The sequence below is a fragment of the Salmo salar genome, chromosome 15, assembly GCF_965601325.2.
Source record: "Salmo salar chromosome 15, fSalSal1, whole genome shotgun sequence".
Taxonomy (NCBI): domain Eukaryota; kingdom Metazoa; phylum Chordata; class Actinopteri; order Salmoniformes; family Salmonidae; genus Salmo; species Salmo salar.
The window spans coordinates 39656682-39676724 of record NC_138305.1 but is presented as its reverse complement, the minus strand read 5'-3'; the positions used below and the strand labels follow the sequence as shown (position 1 = coordinate 39676724).

Genomic DNA, 20043 nt, shown 5'->3' with positions numbered 1-20043 from the left:
TTGGGTATGCCTGTATCAGCTTTGAGCCGTCTTGGGTATGCCTGTATCAGCTTTGAGCCGTCTTGGGTATGCCTGTATCAGCTTTGAGCCGTCTTGGGTATGCCTGTATCAGCTTTGAGCCGTCTTGGGTATGCCTGTATCAGCTTTGAGCCGTCTTGGGTATGCCTGTATCAGCTTTGACTCGTCTTGGGTATGCCTGTATCAGCTTTGAGTCGTCTTGGGTATGCCTGTATCAGCTTTGAGTCGTCTTGGGTATGCCTGTATCAGCTTTGAGCCGTCTTGGGTATGCCTGTATCAGCTTTGAGCCGTCTTGGGTATGCCTGTATCAGCTTTGAGCCGTCTTGGGTATGCCTGTATCAGCTTTGAGCCGTCTTGGGTATGCCTGTATCAGCTTTGAGCCGTCTTGGGTATGCCTGTATCAGCTTTGAGCCGTCTTGGGTATGCCTGTATCAGCTTTGACTCGTCTTGGGTATGCCTGTATCAGCTTTGAGCCGTCTTGGGTATGCCTGTATCAGCTTTTACTCGTCTTGGGTATGCCTGTATCAGCTTTTACTCGTCTTGGGTATGCCTGTATCAGCTTTGAGCCGTCTTGGGTATGCCTGTATCAGCTTTGACTCGTCTTGGGTATGGGGATTTTCTCCCATTGTTCCTTGCAGATTTTCTCATGCTCTGTTAAGTTTGCTGTTCACCACCACTCCCCATCTATCTTCAAGTTTGAATATTTGGAAGCGCAGTGATAGCACATTTAGATGACAATTGTTTGTCCATTGGAATTTTGTTATGCTTTTAGATGGTTTTAAAGCTTAGTGATAACACATTGTTGAATTCCCAAAGGTGGATCAATGAGATGTCAACGTGGTGTGATGACACATGAACAATATGTAAGTGAGCTAAGTGTGAGCTAAGAACGGTGTGTTCTGTTGATTTATAAACACTTGGCTCTGCTGGGTAGGAAGGGAGAGCCCTAAAGGTGTGAGGGTTCTCTTCTCTGGCCCTGGGCTGTGTGGTGTCAGGTGAAGCCTGTGTGCTGAAAATGTGTGTATCTATTTACATTTTCCATGTTGCTAGGCCATCCAGGCTGTTTCAATTAAGCCTCTTTCCTAGAATGCATTATGAGTGGCTTTCTGTTTGACCAACATTGAAAAGGGGTAATATTGGATGTTCTGCATTGCCCTTAGTAGTAACTTTCCATTGACTGCGGTGAATAAGTAGCCTTACCCCCAGCTAAGGGGCTAAATGTGAGGTTTTTAGTGTATTTACTGAGTTTTAAGTTCTACCCACTGGACATACACACTGGTTGAATCAACATTGTTTCCACATCATTTCAATGAAATTACGTTGAACCAACGTGGAATAGACGTTGAATTGACTTCTGTCCGGAGTGGGTAGCCACCATCTTCCATTAACTAGAACCCTGAGACGTCCTGTTCAGAATCTGTGCGCAGCTAGATCCTGTTTAATGTTACTGCCAGAGAAGAGCCTAGAGGGGGGACAGGACAGACAACTTCCTCACCATGTGAAAAGGACAAACATTTTGTCCAGTTTTCTCGGTCATCCTGGGCTCTGTCACTGAATCACCGGAAAATAGGAACCAAGTAGTGAGACAGACTGATTTCCCTTCTGAAAGCACTTGCGTTAGTATAATAACTGCCATACCAGCTGAATCTATTTAAAACAATGTTTGCTGCTCGAACCCTATTCGCATAATGAATTGACATTGTAGAAACTATGAAATGCTAGCTAGAGCTATAAATGTTTTACAGCAAGAGTGTTCATTGACCCTTAGTTGCATAGCTTCCCAGTGAGGTCTTAGGAGAGGGAGATGCAGGCCCAGGGTAATTGCGTGTGAGGGGATTGTTTCATGGTGTGGGGTAAGGTAGGTCTGGTCTGGCTGCTGCTGGGTTGACTGGGTTCACCATCCAGTCTCGGAGCACAACAGAGAGAGAGAGAGAGAGAGATTAGGAAGTGAACAGAGAAGACCTAGACCAGCTCTGCCCGGACTGTCTGTCAGTGACTGTACTGTCGGGGCCTCCGGCACTAGCAGGATGTCACCTGGAAAAGAGGATCGTCCTGATATTACATTTTCAATTTGATATTCTTCCCTTTGTCTGAAGCGTAAATGCTTTTAAATCGAGAAAGCCCAAAGATGAAAACAGGACAGCAATTTCCTGTTGTCTTTTGTGAGATTTTTCTTCCTTTTTGTTCACGTCCATGTATTACATAATGTAGGCTAGTGGCATGACGTCTCAGCAAATATGAGAAGACCGACTCTTAGAACATCCATAGAATGTTGAGGGATTTGTTGAGTTGGGACCCGAATACAGACCTTTTAAATGTGGCTTTAACCTGTTTATGACTGCACCCATAGTGTGAAAAACCCAGCAGCATTGCAGTTCTTGACACACTCAAATCAGTGAGCCTGGCACCTACTACCATAACCCATTCAAAGGCACTTAAATATTTTGTCTTGCCCATTCACCATCTGAATGGCACAAATACACAATCCATGTCTCAAAGCTAAAACATCCTCCTTTAACCTGCCTCCTCCCCTTCCTCAACACGGATTGGTGTGTATTTAACAAGTGACATCACTAAGGGATCATAGCTTTCAGCTGGTCAGTCTGTCATGGAAAGAGCAGGTGTTCCTAATGTTTTGTACACTCAGTGTAGGCTATTACTAAATCAGAAAATATGAACAGACTATGTAATGTAGCTTGTAAGTGGAGAACGTTCCGACCTGCTTTTAGAACTAAGTAGCTCTAATAAGCCAACTCAGGTTACCTTCTGTGACTCTGCAAACTCTGTTCAATCGTTCATTTCGCAGAGCGGTAGATTAAATTCATTAAGCACACAGATATTGCTTTATTACAAGCTGAATGATTAGCCTCATATATCATGCCACGCCACCACTAGTCACCAGGCTAGACAGAGCCTTGGGTACACTAAGTCAATGTCCTGGCCTTGTGTTTCCATCCCTGGGAGTGGCTCTAGCATTGAGTCTGTTCACTAGCCTGTCACCAGCTCTGTTTGTGCAGTCTCACCAGCTCCTATGGTCCTTGAGTTGGCAAGATGGCACCATCAGGATTTGTTGGGTGTACTATATACATTCACTTGTGGGGCCTAAGTCTTATTTATCATGTTGATATTATAGACACCTACTGGTTTTGGACTGTGATGGATTGTACAACTAGATCACACTTGTGATGACAATCTGGAATAATAGAATTAGCCTAGCAGGCAGCCTCGGGAGAAAAGGGATTCCTCAAAGGGGAAATAAGAGGAGAATAAACATTGAATCCTGACCCATGTTCTTCCCCTGGGTGGAATGGGGGGAAAAGAACTAAACACCTTTTAAGGGCTCAGCACTTTCACTTGTGTGAAGTTTTGTTTCCCCTGTCACATTCCCCAGACTGGTTTATTTCTGTGGGGTAACTAGTAGCAGAAATGATCCCCTGTTGTCTGTGAGTTGTGGTGCTAGTCAGTTTAACTGGGAGTTACCCATAGCATTGGCCCAGTCGGTCTTGCTCCAAACATTTGTTATTCACTTGGTAATTATACTTCTCTATAATTTCTCTGGTCAAAGGGCACGGGCTGACTCTTGCACAACTGCCGTGTGTGTGTGTGTGTGTGTGTGTGTGTGTGTGCGCGCGTGTGTGTGCGCGCGTTTGTGTGTGCGTACATGTGTGTGTGTGTGTGTGTGTGTGTGTGTGTGTGTGCGTGCATGTGTGTGTGTGTGCGCGCATGTGTGTTCTTTCACTGACGTTGCTTGTCTTTCCTCTCCCCATCTCATGTTTGCTTATTTCCTATGATAAGAATAAAGGCCAGAAACAATGTTTATTCAGCTCCATGCTGTGTTTATTTAGACTATTTCAAGGAGGGTTCCTAGAGTGAGTGTTGTTAATGGCCATGGCATGGTGGTAGAATAGACTAATGCCTGCTGGGACCCAAATCCAGATCAGACAAGCAGAACAGCCATGGGTCTGTAGGTCGGAAACAGCCGGTTGCACTGGTGTTGTTATCACCTCTATTAGACTGGCTTCTGTAGTAGTTTACCTGCTCACTAAACAAGAGGAATAAGCACATTCTTGGCAGAAAACTGAGTGTGTATTCTGTTTTGAAATATATTTGATCTAGGTGGTATTCTGACCAGGTAATGTCATAATTCATAAAGGACTGATAACATAGGCCTTTTTTGTAATGAAGAACTGTAAGGGTTATTTGTATCTGTCTGTTAGGACATTGTCTGTAGAGCTTCCTCTTCCCTCAGTTTCTTCCACTGTCCTACCAACCATTGCTCTTCAATACTGGTCTGGGAGGTGCTACATGTTTAGATCAAGCCTTTGGAAAAACCTGTCTATAGCCAAAAAGCATTGTAGTTTACTGTACTATATAGTGAGTATATAAAACATTAAGAACACCTACTCTTTCCATAACACAGACTGACCAGGTGCATCCAGGTGAAAGCTATGATCCCTTATTGATGTCACTTGTTAAATCCACTTCAATTAGTGTTGATGAAGGGGAGGAGACAGGTTAAAGAAGGGTTTTTAAGCCTTGAGACAATTGAGACATGGATTGTGTATGTGTGCCATTCAGAGGGTGAATGGGCAAGACAAAAGATTTAAGTGCCTTTGAGCGGGGTATGGTAGTATGTGCCAGGCGCACCGGTTTGTGTTAAGAACTGCAATGCTGCTGGGTTTTTCACACTCAACAGTTTCCCATTTGTATCAAGAATGGTCCACCACCCAAAGGACATCCAGCCAACTTCAAATCGAATCAAATCAAACTTTGTCACATTCGCCGAATACAAGTGTAGACCTTACCGTGAAATGTTTACTTACAAGCCCTTAACCAACAGTCCAGTTCAAGAAGAGTTAAGAAAATATTTACCAAATAAACTAAAGTAAAATTTTATAAAAAGTAACACAATAAAATAACAATAACGAGGATATATACAGGGGGTACTGGTACCGAGTCAATGTGATGGGGTACAGGTTAGTGGAGGTAATTTATACATGTATGTAGGGGTGAAGTGACTATGCATAGATAATAAACAGCGAGTAGCAGCAGTGTACAAAACAAATGGGGGGGGGGGGGTGAATGTAAATATGCCGGGTGGCCATTTGATTAATTGTTCAGCAGTCTTAAGGCTTGGGGGGAGAAGCTGTTAAGGAGCCTTTTTGTTCTAGACTTGACGCTCCGGTATCGCTTGCCGTGCGGTAGCAGAGAAAACAGTCTATGACTTGGGTGACTGGAGTCTCTGACAATTTTATGGGCTTTCCTCTGACACCGCCTATTATATAGGTCCTGGATGGCAGGAAGCTTGGCCCCAGTGATGTACTGGGCTGTACACACAACTCAATATTAAGATGTTCCTAATGTACTCAGGGACTCATTCAGACATTTAGTTCACTCATCCTCGTCATACTTGAGGACTGTCATGTGTAGATAAGCCTATTCCATAGGATTAGTCAAAGTTTAGACCTGAGTTTATGCATTTGTTTAGTTCAATGATCTGAGGAGTTACACCTAAAGGTTACTACAAGCTTCACTCTGTCAATCTACGTGGGATTTTTGGAGTAGGGGACACCTTTTGGTAACATGATATCCTCGCCGGTCCCACTCTCATTCCCAATGGGGGGATGGTAAAGTGTGTGTGTGTGTGTGTGTGTGTGTGTGTGTCTTTTCATTTTGTGAAAGCAAGGAAGAGCGGCCTTCCCTTTCTAGTAGTAGTAACTAGCTAGCTTTAGCCTGGCTAGCTAGCCTTTTAGCTTCCCACATCTCCATGTGAAATAATCAGATTTATAATAAAAATATATGCCTTGGCAAATATTCTTATACTTGCCGGTGTAACCTAAAACATTATCCCAGTTCATGCTGCTTGTGAATTCATTCCCATATCAACTAAAAATAGAACCTCGTCATGTTTTGGTCAGGCAGAAAAAAGCACATGGCGAGCTAGTTGGCTACAGCAGGTTCTACCATTTCACAATAGTCTGTAAATACTAGTTATTACTTCTAAACAAAATACCTTTTTGGATGGATTCTTGTTGTTTGGTTTACTGTTTGAACATTCGTTGAGATTATATTTGGTTATCAATGCAAAATTGTCTACTTTGATGAACAGCCTATAGATCAGATCAGGGAACAAAGCGACAACACTGCTCCTACAGCTGCGGAAGGAATGATACACGGTGTCGCAATTTTCAAGTCGTAAAAAAGTATGTTGAGTGCCAGAGCGGAGCCTCACATTTGTGACGAAAAACGACATTGCAACACTCCGAATCTTGCATCTGCGTAGAGCTTGTACTGTAGTAAGCTTAAATCTCTTAACCCAGAACCTATCTGATGTATGTGTACATAATGCACACCTAAGCATATGAGCTTAACCTATATGACGCAAGCTTTTACTTACTCATGTCTTTTCTTGTTGACAAGAATTGTTCATAGTAATTCATAAAACCTGTTTTAATAGTTTGTTTAGCGTGGCAGCCGGAAGAGGGGTGCCTCACGCTCCAGCGACATTTCCCATGTAACAACAGTCTGTATTATTGAATAGGATCTCTATGGTCTGTGTGAAGTGTTGCTGTTATTGTCTCTGAGCTGTAATGTAATACAGTATGTGCTTTAAGCCTAACTCTCCTATCTCTCTGTGTGTCTCTCTGTCCTGCAGCGTGGGTGGGCTCCCTGTCCATGGGGATGATTTTCTTCTGTTCTCCCATCGTCAGCGTCTTCACAGACCTGCTGGGCTGCAGGGTGACCGCCGTGGGCGGCGCCGCCGTGGGCCTGGTGGGACTGCTGGCCAGCTCTTTCGTGACGTCAGTACTTCTATAGCTACCCTCTTTCATCAACCATTCTTATGTGTTGTGTTGAAATGTTGTCGGTGTGTGTTGGGGACTTCTTTATACTAAAGTCCTCCTTACACGTGTGTGTGTGTGTGTGTGTGTGTGTGTGTGTGTGTGTGTGTGTGTGTGTGTGTGTGGTGTGTGTGTGTGTGTGTGTGTGTGTGTGTGTGTGTGTGTGTGTGTGTGTGTGTGTGTGTGTGTGTGTGTGTGTGTGATAACAAGATAAAGGGCCTACTGCAGTTAAGGGTTGGTCTCCCGTCATCCCTTTCTAATCATCTCATGTGATGGTACACTACCAAACTCAACAATTTAGTCTATGTTAATACACACAACAGTACCTTGACTGCGCAGAAATACAGTGCACAATAGTTTCTGTTGAAACTTCCATCACCTAACATAGCATTAAATATTGCTTATAAGCAAACAATGTTCTGCACCTGGCCAGTGTAATAATACAGTCAGCTCAGTCAGTATCTTGATGCCCTTCAAATAACACTTAGAAAACCCTCTGGGTTGTCCTACAGATGTAGGATCTTAATTTGATCACCCTGTTGCAGAAATAACTTTCCTGCAATGCAGGACATTTTAAAACTGGTAGTGTATTTGAGGTTTAAAAAGGCTTAAGTTTCCGCTTTGAAATCTGACTAGTTTTTTCCTTATGAAAAATGTATCAACCGCTACAAAAATGTCAATTTAATTATAATACACATAATTAATATGTCCTGTTATTGCTGCAGGACTATTTTCCTGCTGTAGCAAAATGGCTCAAATTAAGGTCATACTTCTGCATATCCAGACTCATGAAAGTCTAAAATGAGTGAACAAAGATCACCAGGGTACAGTAGAAGCAGTGGTGTAAAGTACTTAAGTGAAAATACTTTAAAGTACTACTAAAGTAGTTTTTTGGGGTATCTGTACTTTACTATTTATATTTTTTACAACTTTTACTTCACTACATTCCTAAAGAAAATAATGCTCTTTTTACTCCATACATTTTCCTTGACACCCCAAAAAAGTCATTACATTTTGAATGCTTAGCAAGAATAGAAAATGGTCCAATTCACACACTCATCAAGAGAACATCCCTGGCTGACTCACTAAACACAAATGCTTTGTAAACGATGTGCCCTTGGCTATCCGTAAAATAAATACAAAACTGGAATAGTGCCATTAGGTTTTTTAAATATTTATTAATACTTTTACTTTTGATACTTCAGTATATTTAAAACCAAATACTTTTAGACTTTTACTCAAGTAGTATTTTACTTGGTGACTTTCGCTTTTACTTGAGTCGTTTTCTATTAAGGTGTATTTTATTGTTACTGAAGTATGACAATTGCATACTTTTCCACCACTGAGTAGAAGTACTGGGAAAGGATCATTAAAGGTGGGTCCATAAATGCATAAGCTGTGTGTTATCTGGTATCAGCCCTGTAGTGGTGTGAAGTGAGTAAACATTAGAGCTCTTGTGTTGATGACTGTAGCACTCTGAGAGACCTGCCATTAGCTCTAACCTGGCTTGGCTTGGCCTAGAAGCAGCTCCAGCTCACCCCTGACCTCCCTAGCTCATCTATTTATCCACAATTAGCTTTGTGCTAACGGTAACCCTCCGACAGTCCAGCCTGCTGTTGGCTCACAGAGGGCTGGGTGGTAAACAAACACACATGGCTGACATTACTCAGTCAGCATAGTACACACACCCTGGGAGTGAGGCTGTAACTGATACCCTCCAGGTGTTGGAAGTTGAACCAAGCCAGCAAGTCTAGTTTGTTTTCCAAACTAGACTTAAATGAGTCAGACATGAGAACTTGTTTAGCTAGCTCCTCTATGGAGTCAAGTTCCTCAAACGTGTTTTTCTTTGTGTGAACTTTAAGCAGCTGTAAACATAAACTTGACCTCGCATCCTGTCCGGTCTCTCCTCTCTGACCCCACAGGACCCTGGGTCCCATGTACTTCACCTACGGCATCGTGTTCGCCACGGGCTGCTCCTTCGCCTACCAGCCCAGTCTGGTGATCCTGGGACACTACTTCAAGAAGCGCCTGGGCCTTGTCAACGGCATCGTGACGGCCGGCAGCTCTGCGTTCACCGTCACCCTGCCCTTCGTCCTGTCCGGCCTGCTGGAGAAGGTGGGCCTGCAGAACACCATGAGGGTCCTCAGCATCCTCATGTTCATCCTCATGCTGGCTGGGTTAACCTACACTCCCCTGCTGCCCAAGCCTGTCAACAGCAATAAGCCAGGCAGCCGCTGCCCGCCCATGAGCAAGTTGTTCAACGTCAGCATCTGGAACTCTCTGGGCTACCGGATCTGGGTCTTCGGCATCCCTGCAGCCCTCTACGGATACTTTGTGCCTTACGTCCACCTGGTGAGTGGTTTCGTTTTTCATGGGGGAATCTTTGTTGTGAACTGTGTGCGTGTGTGTTGATTTGTGTGTTTGTGTTTCATTACTCAGGTCTCTGTGTTAAAGGTTACTGGCATGTAGAAACGCACCATAGAGATGTGGCAGTGTGGAACATGTGGGGTTGATTTCACAGGAGGTTGGTGGCACCTTAATTGGGGAGGACGGGCCTGTGGTAATGGCTAGAGCGGAACATGTGGAATGGTATCAAACATGGTTTTCATGTGTTAGAGGTCATTCCATTTTCTCCGTTCCGGACATTATTATGAGCCGTCCTCCCCCCAGCAGCCTCTCCAGCAGACACGGTCCATCATTCTTAATATCTCTGGGTAACTCAGTTAGCAGTAATCAGGGTCTATAGAGCTTCACAAACACAGATACAAAACACATTAGTATCAAGTGTTACTAGTGTGAAAGGTGAGGAGAGGGGATAAATACAGTATGTCTGTGTGTGTGAACTTGAGTTACTGTGTGGTCTCATTGAACTGTATGACAGTTGCTTTTAAGCACCTCTCCTGACCTTTTTGGCCGTTCTAGAAATATTATTCTCAGTTCAACAGAGTATTGTTTCACATTTAATCATAAGCATCTATTTTTCTTTTCATTGAATATCAACATTTGAAATGCTGCTATGATCTCGGCTTATCAAGTTTAGACACACGCATCAATCGATGATTTTCTTTCAGCTTATTTAAGATTTTTTTTTTTCTCTTTAAATGGTATATAAAATACAAGCATATATAAAATACAAGCACTGCTTACGTATCATACTGGACTGTTAATCTGTGGTGCCTTTCACATTCTTAGATAACTGATGAAGTCTGAACAGTAGCACATCAGGCTTAGCCGATATTATACTGTACATAGCATATGTCACAGAGCATGAGACTCCCCAGATTCCAGACAGAAGATATCTAAATATAGATTTTTCACTCCATTCCTAACAGTTTCTAAATGTGCTACAAGTTGTTTGGATGCGTACCAGTCGCACTATTTTATAGCAATGCCTTACTATAGATGCATTAGTTGTGTGGTCTGTGGAGAGTCGGGTTGGGAGGTTTGATCTGGGGGGAGTAAAAATAGTTCAGTTTCAGCTGAGGCAAAGTAACATAATCACAGGTCTTATTATTCCAGTATTGAGTACAATTTATAGGAAGAAAAAATACAATATGGATGGAAAAATATGATTTGGTAAGAAGGGAGGGGAGAAGTGGGGAGGGAAGGGTCGAGGGTCAGTAGGCCACTGTTTACTTGGAGGAGATGACTTTGTTTTTGGAGGGAGGTCACTTTCTCCTGGGGAAGGCCCTCCATGTTTTCCTAACACTTCTCCAGTGTCTGCTACACGTCTGGGACACCGCTGGGCCCTGTCAGTGTCCATCCCCAGCCCCTCTGTCACCAGAACCATCATGAAGAAAGGGGAACCCAGGGGTGAAAGGCTGGATTGTTCACCTTACGTTTCAGGAAGGGAAAGCTCACCTTTGTGTGCAGGGACTAACAGAGCTGCCCGCTAAGCCTAGTGGGATATGCTAGCTGTTCTGTTTTTCCTCCCTCTGCTCTGGTCAAAGTGCTGAGTCCCTTTTAGTGCCACAGTGTTTGTTTGTGCGTGCACGTCGTACTCGCAGGTACTATTCCCCCTTATCTGAAGCCAAGCCCGTTCCCATCAGCTCAAGATTGTGGGAGTCTAAAGTCCTGCAGAAGCTTTCCCTCACTCTATTCCAGGTATTTCACATATTGGAGGATTAGATAATGTCTTTCATGTACGACTGTGTTTGTAGAGGTCTGATCAAAGGGAAAGGCATTTCCAGGGACAAGTTTACACAAGTTTACTCTTGTTGCTGCATGTCCAATGTTGAATCTATTTGCCAGGGATGCCTCAGCGCTGCCTGGATAATATTGGGGTGCAAAACAAAAAGGGCAGGCAGCAGAAGATCCAGTCAGTGCATGGATTGTATTACAGTTTTTGACAATTGCTTCCACATGATTTCTGAAACTATGGCTCCTTTTCTCTAGACTCTACACACAAAACCCCAAAACACACACACAACATGCAAAACGTCACAGATCTCTTGCAAACCCAAACACTTAATTCAAAACTATTTGAACTCTTCTCAAACTGGTGTTTTTGCATGAAAACTCCACACACAAACCATCAAATGATTAGCTCTTGTACACGCCAACTAACACGGATGTGACACATGTAAAACACTATCTCGTGTCTTTTGCATGTGCAGTGGAGTCCACGGCAGTTTGTCATAACACTCACACGTACATGTATGTGCACAAATATGCAGTATGTATGCATATTCAGTATATGTTTACACTGTAATCAGACATGCAAGGGGGGAATAAAATGTATTTCTTTCTCAAAACGTTGTATTTTCAGCCAGATTTTGGGATGAACAGTAACAGACAAAACAAATAGAGTAGAAGAGAAACAATTTGGCTTGTCCTCTTCCTCCTCCTTGTCCTCATCCCCCTCTTCCTCTCACTCTTCATATAACTCTCTCTCCAAAATTGGCCTCCATTGTACAAACCAAGAAAGCCAACCTGAAGCCTATTTATAGTGCTCAAGTTGTGATTTCTAAGTGAAGGAATTGGCTGTGTGTTTTCACACGTGATCACTGGGTGAAGGTAATCGGTAAATGAGTGTGGCATTTGGAATGGCAGTGTTTTCCAAGCGAAACACAAGACCTGTTACTTTTGAATGATGTGTCTAATGTAGAGAACTGTGTTTTGAAAAAAGTGTGTTTTACAATTGAAAGCTGAGTGTAAAGCAGATGTGCTTGCAGTGTTGCAGACTTGGTCTGAAGATTAGGTGTTGTGAAAAACTACAGGTACAGTGTCACAGTGCAGGTTAGCTTTCTCTCAGTGCTTCCTAATTACAGCAAATTATGAAAAATTTTCATCAAATTAGAAGGTTTATTCAGCATTTCCATTGATGTTGGATTTGCACTACTGTGATAGTCACACTCACTGGTGAGAGTTTTAACTCCCACCACTTTGACAACAAACAAACAAACCCATTTAGGTTGTTTTAAATTACGCAACCAGGTGCTGGAGAGAGTCTGGTGTTGAAAGAGTTATAATAAAGCTCTTGGAAAGAATGAGGGGGAGTGTTGTTGTCTGGCTGAGCTGCAGGTGGAATTAGTTTAGCAAGAACAGAGCAGATCTGTGGAGCTCTCAATGGCCATGTTTGTGTATATTGGTTTGAAAGAGTAGTTTGGGGGTGTGTGTGTGTGTGTGCGCAGAGTGGAGAGAGTGTCATTGATGATGATGATGGTTGTGTTTGTTTGCCTGTGCGCGCGTCAGAGTGCAGTGACGCTGTTGTGGTGTTTGTGTGCCTGTGCCTTGGTCGTGCTGTGTTGGAGATGGTGTGTGTGTGTGTGCCTTGGTCGTGCTGTGTTGGAGATGGTGTGTGTGTGTGCGTGCCTTGGTCGTGCTGTGTTGGAGATGGTGTGTGTGTGTGTGCCTTGGTCGTGCTGTGTTGGAGATGGTGTGTGTGTGTGCGTGCCTTGGTCGTGCTGTGTTGGAGATGGTGTGTGTGTGTGTGTGTGTGTGTGTGTGTGTGTGTGTGTGTGTGTGTGTGTGTGTGTGTGTGTGTGTGTGTGTGTGTGCGTGCCTTGGTTGTGCTGTGTTGGAGATGGTGTGTGTGGCTGGTCCATGTTCCCGACAGGTGCACCTGGCGGGTGGTAAGTCGGTAAGCAGTAGGTCACATGGTCAGCCCATGTGCCAGAATACTACGGAATATGTGATCTCAGACAGGGACACAATTAGAGGCTGCGTCTCAAATGGTACCCTATTCCCTATATAGTGCACTACGTTTGACCAGGACCCATAGGGCTCTTGTCAAAGTAGTGCAGTACACTACATGGCCAAAAGTATGTGGACACATGCTCTTCGAACATCTCATTCCAAAATCATGGGCATTAATATGGAGTTGGTCCCTTCTTTGCTGCTATAACAGCCTCCACTCTTCTGGGAAGGCTTTCCACTGGATGTTGGAACATTGCTGCGGGGACTTACTTCCATTCAGCCACGAGCATTAGTGAGGTTGGGCACTGATGTTGGGCGATTAGACCTGATTCGCAGTCGGCGTTCCAATTCATCTCTAAGGTGTTCGATGGGTGGATCTCACTTTGTGCACAGGTGCATTGTCATGCTGAAACAGGAAAGGGCCTTCCCATAACTGTTGCCACAAAGTTGGAATCGTCTAGAACAGTGGTTCCCAAACCTTTTATGGTCCCGTACCCCTTCAAACATTCAACCTCCAGCTGTGTACCCCCTCTAGCACCAGGGTCAGCGCACTCTCAATTGTTGTTTTTTGTCTTCCATTGTAAGCCTGCCACATATGATACATTTATTAAACATAAGAATGAGTGTGAGTTTGTGTCACAACCCGACTTGTGGGAAGCGACAAAGAGCTCTTATAGGACCAGGGCACAAGTAATAATAATATAATACTTTTGCTCTTTATTTAACCATCTTACATATAAAACCTTATTTGTTAATCAAGAATTGTGAATAACTCACCACAGGTTAATGAGAAGGCTGTGCTTGAAAGGATGAACATAACTCTGCAATGTTGGGTTGTATTGGAGAGAGTCTCAGTCTTAAATCATTTTCCACACACAGTCTGTGCCTGTATTTAGTTTTCATGCTAGTGAGGGACGAGAATCCACTCTCACATAGGTACGTGGTTGCAAAGGGCATCAGTGTCTTAACAGCGCAATTTTCCAAGGCAGGAAGGATACTCTCATCCAGAAATCTGGCAGTGGCTTCGGATTTTAAATTACATTTTCACAGAACCGCTTGTTGCAATTTCGATGAGGCTCTCTTGTTCAGATATCGATAGGTGGACTGGAGGCAGGGCATGAAAGGGATAACGAATCCAGTTGTTTGTGTCATCCGTTTCGGGAAAGTACCTGCGTAATTGCGCACCCAACTCACTCAGGTGCTTCGCTATATCACATTTGACATTGTCCGTAAGCCTGAGTTCACTTGCACACAAAAAATCATACAATGATGGAAAGACCTGTGCGTTGTCCTTGTTAATGCAGACAGAGAAGAGCTCCAACTTCTTAATCATAGCCTCAATTTTGTCCCACACATTGAATATAGTTGTGGAGAGTCCCTGTAATCCTAGATTCAGATCATTCAGGGGAGAAAAAACATCACCCAGATAGACCAGTCGTGTGAGAAACTCATCATCATGCAAGCGGTCAGACAAGTGAAAATTATGGTCAGTAAAGAAAGCTTTAAAACCTGTTGTGGATAGGGGGCAGTATTTTCAATGCCGGATAAAAAAACGTACCCGATTTAATCTGGTTACTACTCTTGCCCAGAAACTAGAATATGCATATAATTAGTAGATTTGGATAGTAAACACTCTAACGCTTCTAAAACTGTTTGAATGGTGTCTGTGAGTATAACAGAACTCATATGGCAGGCAAAAACCTGAGAAGATTCCATGCAGGAAGTGGCCTGTCTGACAATTTGTGGTCCTTCTGTTGCATCTCTATTGAAATTACAGCATCTGAGCTGTTACGTGACACTTTCTAAGGCTTCCATTGGCTCTCTAAAGCCTTCAGAAAGCGGAATGACGCGTCTCCTGTCTCTGGGCAGATAACAGGAGCAGAGTTTGTAAGTGGTCTGCCTGGGGACAGAGAGACTAGAGATGCGCGTTCACGAGACCTCACCATTTTTTTCTTTCCCTCTTTGAATGAATACAACGTTGTCCGGTTGGAATATTAGCGCTATTTTACGAGAAAAATCGCATACAAATTTATTTTAAACAGAGTTTGACATGCTTCTAAGTACTGTAATGGAATATTTTGAAATTGTTTGTCACGAAATGCGCTCGCGCGTTACCCTTTGGATAGTGACCTGAACGCACAAACAAAACGGAGGTATTTGGATATAACTATGGATTATTTGGAACCAAAACAACATTTGTTGTTGAAGTAGAAGTCCTGGGAGTGCATTCTGACAAAGAACAGCAAAGGTAATCCAATTTTTCTAATAGTAATTCTGAGTTTAGGTTGCCCCGACGTTGGCGGGTGTCTGAATAGCTAGCCTGTGATGGCTGAGCTATGTACTCAGAATATTGCAAAATGTGCTTTCTCCGAAAAGCTATTTTAAAATCTGACATAGCGGTTGCATAAAGGAGTTCTGTATCTATAATTCTTGAAATAATTTATGTATTTTGTCAACGTTTATGAGTAATTTAGTAAATTCACCGGAGGTTTTCGGTGGGTATGCTAGTTCTGAACATCACATGCTAATGTAAAAAGCTGGTTTTTGATATAAATATGAACTTGATTGAACAAAACATGCATGTATTGTATAACATAATGTCCTAGGAGTGTCATCTGATGAAGATCATCAAAGGTTAGTGCTGCATTTAGCTGTGGTTTGGGTTTTTGTGACATATATGCTTGCTTTGAAAATGGCTGTGTGACTATTTTTGGCTGGGTACTCTCCTGACATAATCTAATGTTTTGCTTTCGCTGTAAAGCCTTTTTGAAATCGGACAATGTGGTTGGATTAACGAGAGTCTTATCTTTCAAATGGTGTAAAATAGTCATATGTTTGAGAAATTGAAGTTATAGCATTTAAGGTTTTTGTATTTCGCGCCACGCTCTACCATTGGATATTTGGTGAGGCGTTCCGCTAGCGGAACGTCTGTCCTCAACATTAAGCTCGTCTCTCAATTAAAAAAAAACGTGTCAATAATTTGCCCATTGATAACCAGCACACTTCTTCTGTATGTTGTAAAAGTGTTACGTGGTCGCTGCCCATATCACTGCATAGTGCAGAAAATACACAAGTGTTCAGGGGTCTTGCTTTAACGAAGTTAATCATTTTCACTGTGGTGTCCAAAACGTCTTTCAAGCTGTCAGGCATTCCCTTGGCAGCAAGAGTCTCTCGGTGGATGCTGCAGTGTACCCAAGTGGTGTCGAGATCAACTGCTTGCATGCGCGTTACCACTCCACTATGTCTCCTTGTCATGGCTTTTGCACCATCAGTACAGATACCAACATGAGCAGCAGCTACGTTTGGCTGGAATTCCCACGAGAGGGTAACGGTTAATGGGATTGGATGTTAATTATTTGACTAGACTAGGCTACCTGTATTTGACATTGTGTGATTCATCACTCCAGAGAACGCTCCAGAGTCCAATGGCGGCGAGCTTTACACCACTCCAGCCGACGCTTGGCATTGCGCATGGTGATCTTAGGTTTGCTCGGCCATGGAAACCCATTTCATGACGCTCCCGACGAGCAGTTCTTATGCTGACGTTGCTTCCAGAGGCAGTTTGGAACTCGGTAGTGAGTGTTGCAACCGAGGACAGACGATTTTTACACGCTACGCTCTTCAGCACTCAGCAGTCCCGTTCTGTGAGCTTGTGTGGCCTACCACTTCGTGGCTGAGCTGTTGTTGCTCCTAGATGTTTCCACTTCCCAATAACAGCACATATAGTTGACCGGGGCAGGTCTAATAGGGCAGAAATTTGACGAACTGACCTGTTGGAAAGGTGGCATTCTATGACGGTGCCGCGTTGAAAGTCACTGAGCCCTTCAGTACGGGCCATTCTACTGCCATTGTTTGTCTATGGAGATTGGCTGTCTGCTCGATTTTATACACCTGTCAGCAACGGGTGTGGCTGAAATGGCCTAATCCACTAATTTGAAGGGGTGTCCACATACTTTTGTGTGCATATATAACCCACGCCAACCAGCCCAGAACCCAACGCCAACCTATTATATATAATAGGATGCCCACTGGTTGGCATTGGGTTCTGGGCTGGTTGGCATGGGTTCTGGGCTGGGTGGCGTTGGGTTCTCTAATAAGTAAAGGGTAGATAGATGACCCAGCAGTGTTTAAGGCCCAGGTTCTGCTGGGTAGTATAATAGACAAACAGCAGGGAGTGGGACACCCTGTGGACTGGAGGAATGTTGTCTGTGGGCTTTAGAACTATAGCCCCGTGAAACCAGACTGACCACTGAGCTTACGTTTTGTTTCACTTGATACGTGAAGTGAAACAGAATGTGAGCTCGCAAGATCAGGCTGGCTTAATGAGACTACTAGGTTATACCATGGAATATAAAAATTGGCACAAAAAATAGTAGACATTTGGGCAGCACAAATTCTTCCGCTTAAAAGGTCACTAGTATGTGTCTGTGCCATCTTCATAGCCGATGAATTCAGACTGTCAATATACCTGACCAGATGTACAGCTGACAAAATAATGGAAACACTTGAGTAAATGAGGTATACAAAGTGTATTGAAAGCAGGTGCTTACTTAAGGAATGAACATCCCATCATGCTTAGGGTCATATACAAATGCTGGGTAGGCCATTATTTTGGCTACCATGGCTATTTCCTCATAGGATGACGATTCCCCCATCCACAGGGCATGAGTGGTCAATGGTTTGATGAGCATGAAAATTATGTAAACCATATGCCATGGCTGTCTTAGTCACCAGATCTCAACCCAATGGAACACTTATGGGAGATTCTGGAATGGCGCCTGAGAGAGCTTTATCCACCACCATCAACAAAACACCAAATGATAGAATTTCTCATGGAGAATGATGCCACATCCCTCCAATAGAGTTCCAGAATCTATGCCAAGGTGCATTGAAGCTGTTCTCTGTAGTGGTGGCCCAACACCCTTTTAAGACACTTTATGTTGGTGTTTCCTTTATTTTGGCAGTTACATGTAGGCTATCATGTGACTTAGGGTGCTAGCCCAGGGTGAGAATGCCCTGTCACCCCGTGCACATTCCGACTGGAACGTAATTCTCTTGTTATGCACTTCTCTCTACGCGTATATTCTGACCTTGCTATTCACCCAATATTTTGTTTTTTTAATTTTAAGAACTAATTCTTATTTACAGTGATGGCCTACCTCAGCCAAACCCTCCCCTAACCCTGATGACGCTGGGCCAATTGTGCACCGCCCTATGGGACTCCCGATCACGGCCGGTTGTGATACAGCCCTGGATCGAACCAGGGTCTGTAGTGACGTCTTAGACCACAGCGCCACTTGGGGGTGGAGATTTTAAAAATGAAGGTGTGTCTACAGCTACGCTATACAAACCTTGACTTAATTCCACCACTTTTACGCATGATGAATAAGGTGGGGCAACCTGTGGGTTTCAAGTGGAACAACAGCGGCTTTATTTTTCCTATAGAAATAACACTCTCCATGCATTGACTTACACATGGATCTAATCTAGGTAAATTAGTATGCTGTTTGGATAAGGAGATTTGTAAATATGAATGACAATTGTTAAAGATCTATGTTACCTTATGATTGCTGGAGACAAATCATATGGCAACAAAGTGAAGCATATCAACATATCACCTTTTCCACAGGGCAGTTTATGAAATGCCGGCCTTATAACCTGGGATGAAGTTTGGAGACCCAAGCTATAAACTTCTGTAGCCATGCACAAATGACAGTATAGCGCCAAACTTACTGAGTTGAGTTATGATTTCTAGAATCTTTTAATTATATGCCCAGACTTTTCACTGTATTTTTTTTACAATTTGTATCCTGTTAAATATTAGCCACTATCGGTAGCCACCTTCAGTTATACCCAAACAGGCTAAATTTATAACTGTCACTTTAGTGTTAGCGTCCTTACATTTTGAATCATTCCATTACATCGTTAGTGTACCTTTTACTCTGTCACGTTGGCGTGGTTGTTCCTGAGGATCGCTAGCAATAGTGGATCATATTTGGGACATGCAATAATTTGTGACATGTAGCCTATTTGAATCATTATGGAACACAGACCATACGTAGCAGTTTAAGAGTGAGTGGCTGGCACATGATATATAGGGCTACTGTTCAACCCATATTGAATGAACACTTCACCTTCCAATAGTTCAGGGATTGAACAACTGAATATGACAACTTTCAGGATGAATCAAACCGCTGTATTTTTGATTCACCAATATAGTGCGTAAAGGCTCTCCAACCCTGTTTTTTATTATTCAGAAATACTTTCCTAACACTAAATTTGAGTATTTTTAAATGTACCAATTGGTGCTGAAAAGGAGATGAATATGCACGTTTACATGGATCCCTAATATTCTGAACCATTTTCTACATATAGTCTGAGTCTGTCAAATTCTAATTAAAGGTACACCAAATTTAAAGGGATGGCCTTAGATAAATGTACTGATAAACCTAACCCTAATTGTGACCCTAAAATAGCATTTTTCCTTGTGGGGACCAGTTTGTTTTGAGTTTGTCTGATACTGTAAATTAGAGATGAAGCCAAGATTCTTTAGAACATACTGTTGGAAGCCCAAATTCCTTAAACTAGTCAAGATACATGGGCAAAATATGAGCGCTCCATATTGGCCTACTCCATTGTGGTGTTTATGACTGGTAAGGAAAGCACAGGACACGCCTTGAACATGTAAACCCTTTAACCTCCATTTCCGTAGCATAGGCCCACAGGGAACACAATGCCGGCCATAATCCTGACTGACTGACTGACTGACTGACTGACTGACTGACTGACTGACTGACTGACTGACTGACTGACTGACTGACTGACTGACTGACTGACTGACTGACTGACCAGACTCACTCACTCACTCAATCCTGGGCCCATATGGTGTTTCTCTGAAAGTTAATGTCCCCAGGGGGGCGTGACTGACTGGATGAGGTGTGTGTTTCACAGCTGCTCTCATTTAAGACTACACTGTGATGGGAGCATCAACATACGCACACACCATGTGACCTGCCCTACCCTGCCTAGGTTCAACCACAGCCCCTGG

The 20043-nt window shown here is 43.3% G+C and overlaps 1 protein-coding gene across 1 annotated transcript in view; it reads left to right on the top strand.

The window, feature by feature from the left end:
• LOC106571314 (monocarboxylate transporter 10) overlaps positions 1–20043 on the top strand; it is a 62536-nt gene that overhangs the window by 35092 nt on the left and 7401 nt on the right. Inside the window, exons 2-3 of the mRNA XM_014144239.3 lie at positions 6674–6818; positions 8780–9209. Coding sequence (XP_013999714.1) covers positions 6674–6818; positions 8780–9209 — 575 coding nt within the window. The remainder of the gene's footprint in view (positions 1–6673; positions 6819–8779; positions 9210–20043) is intronic.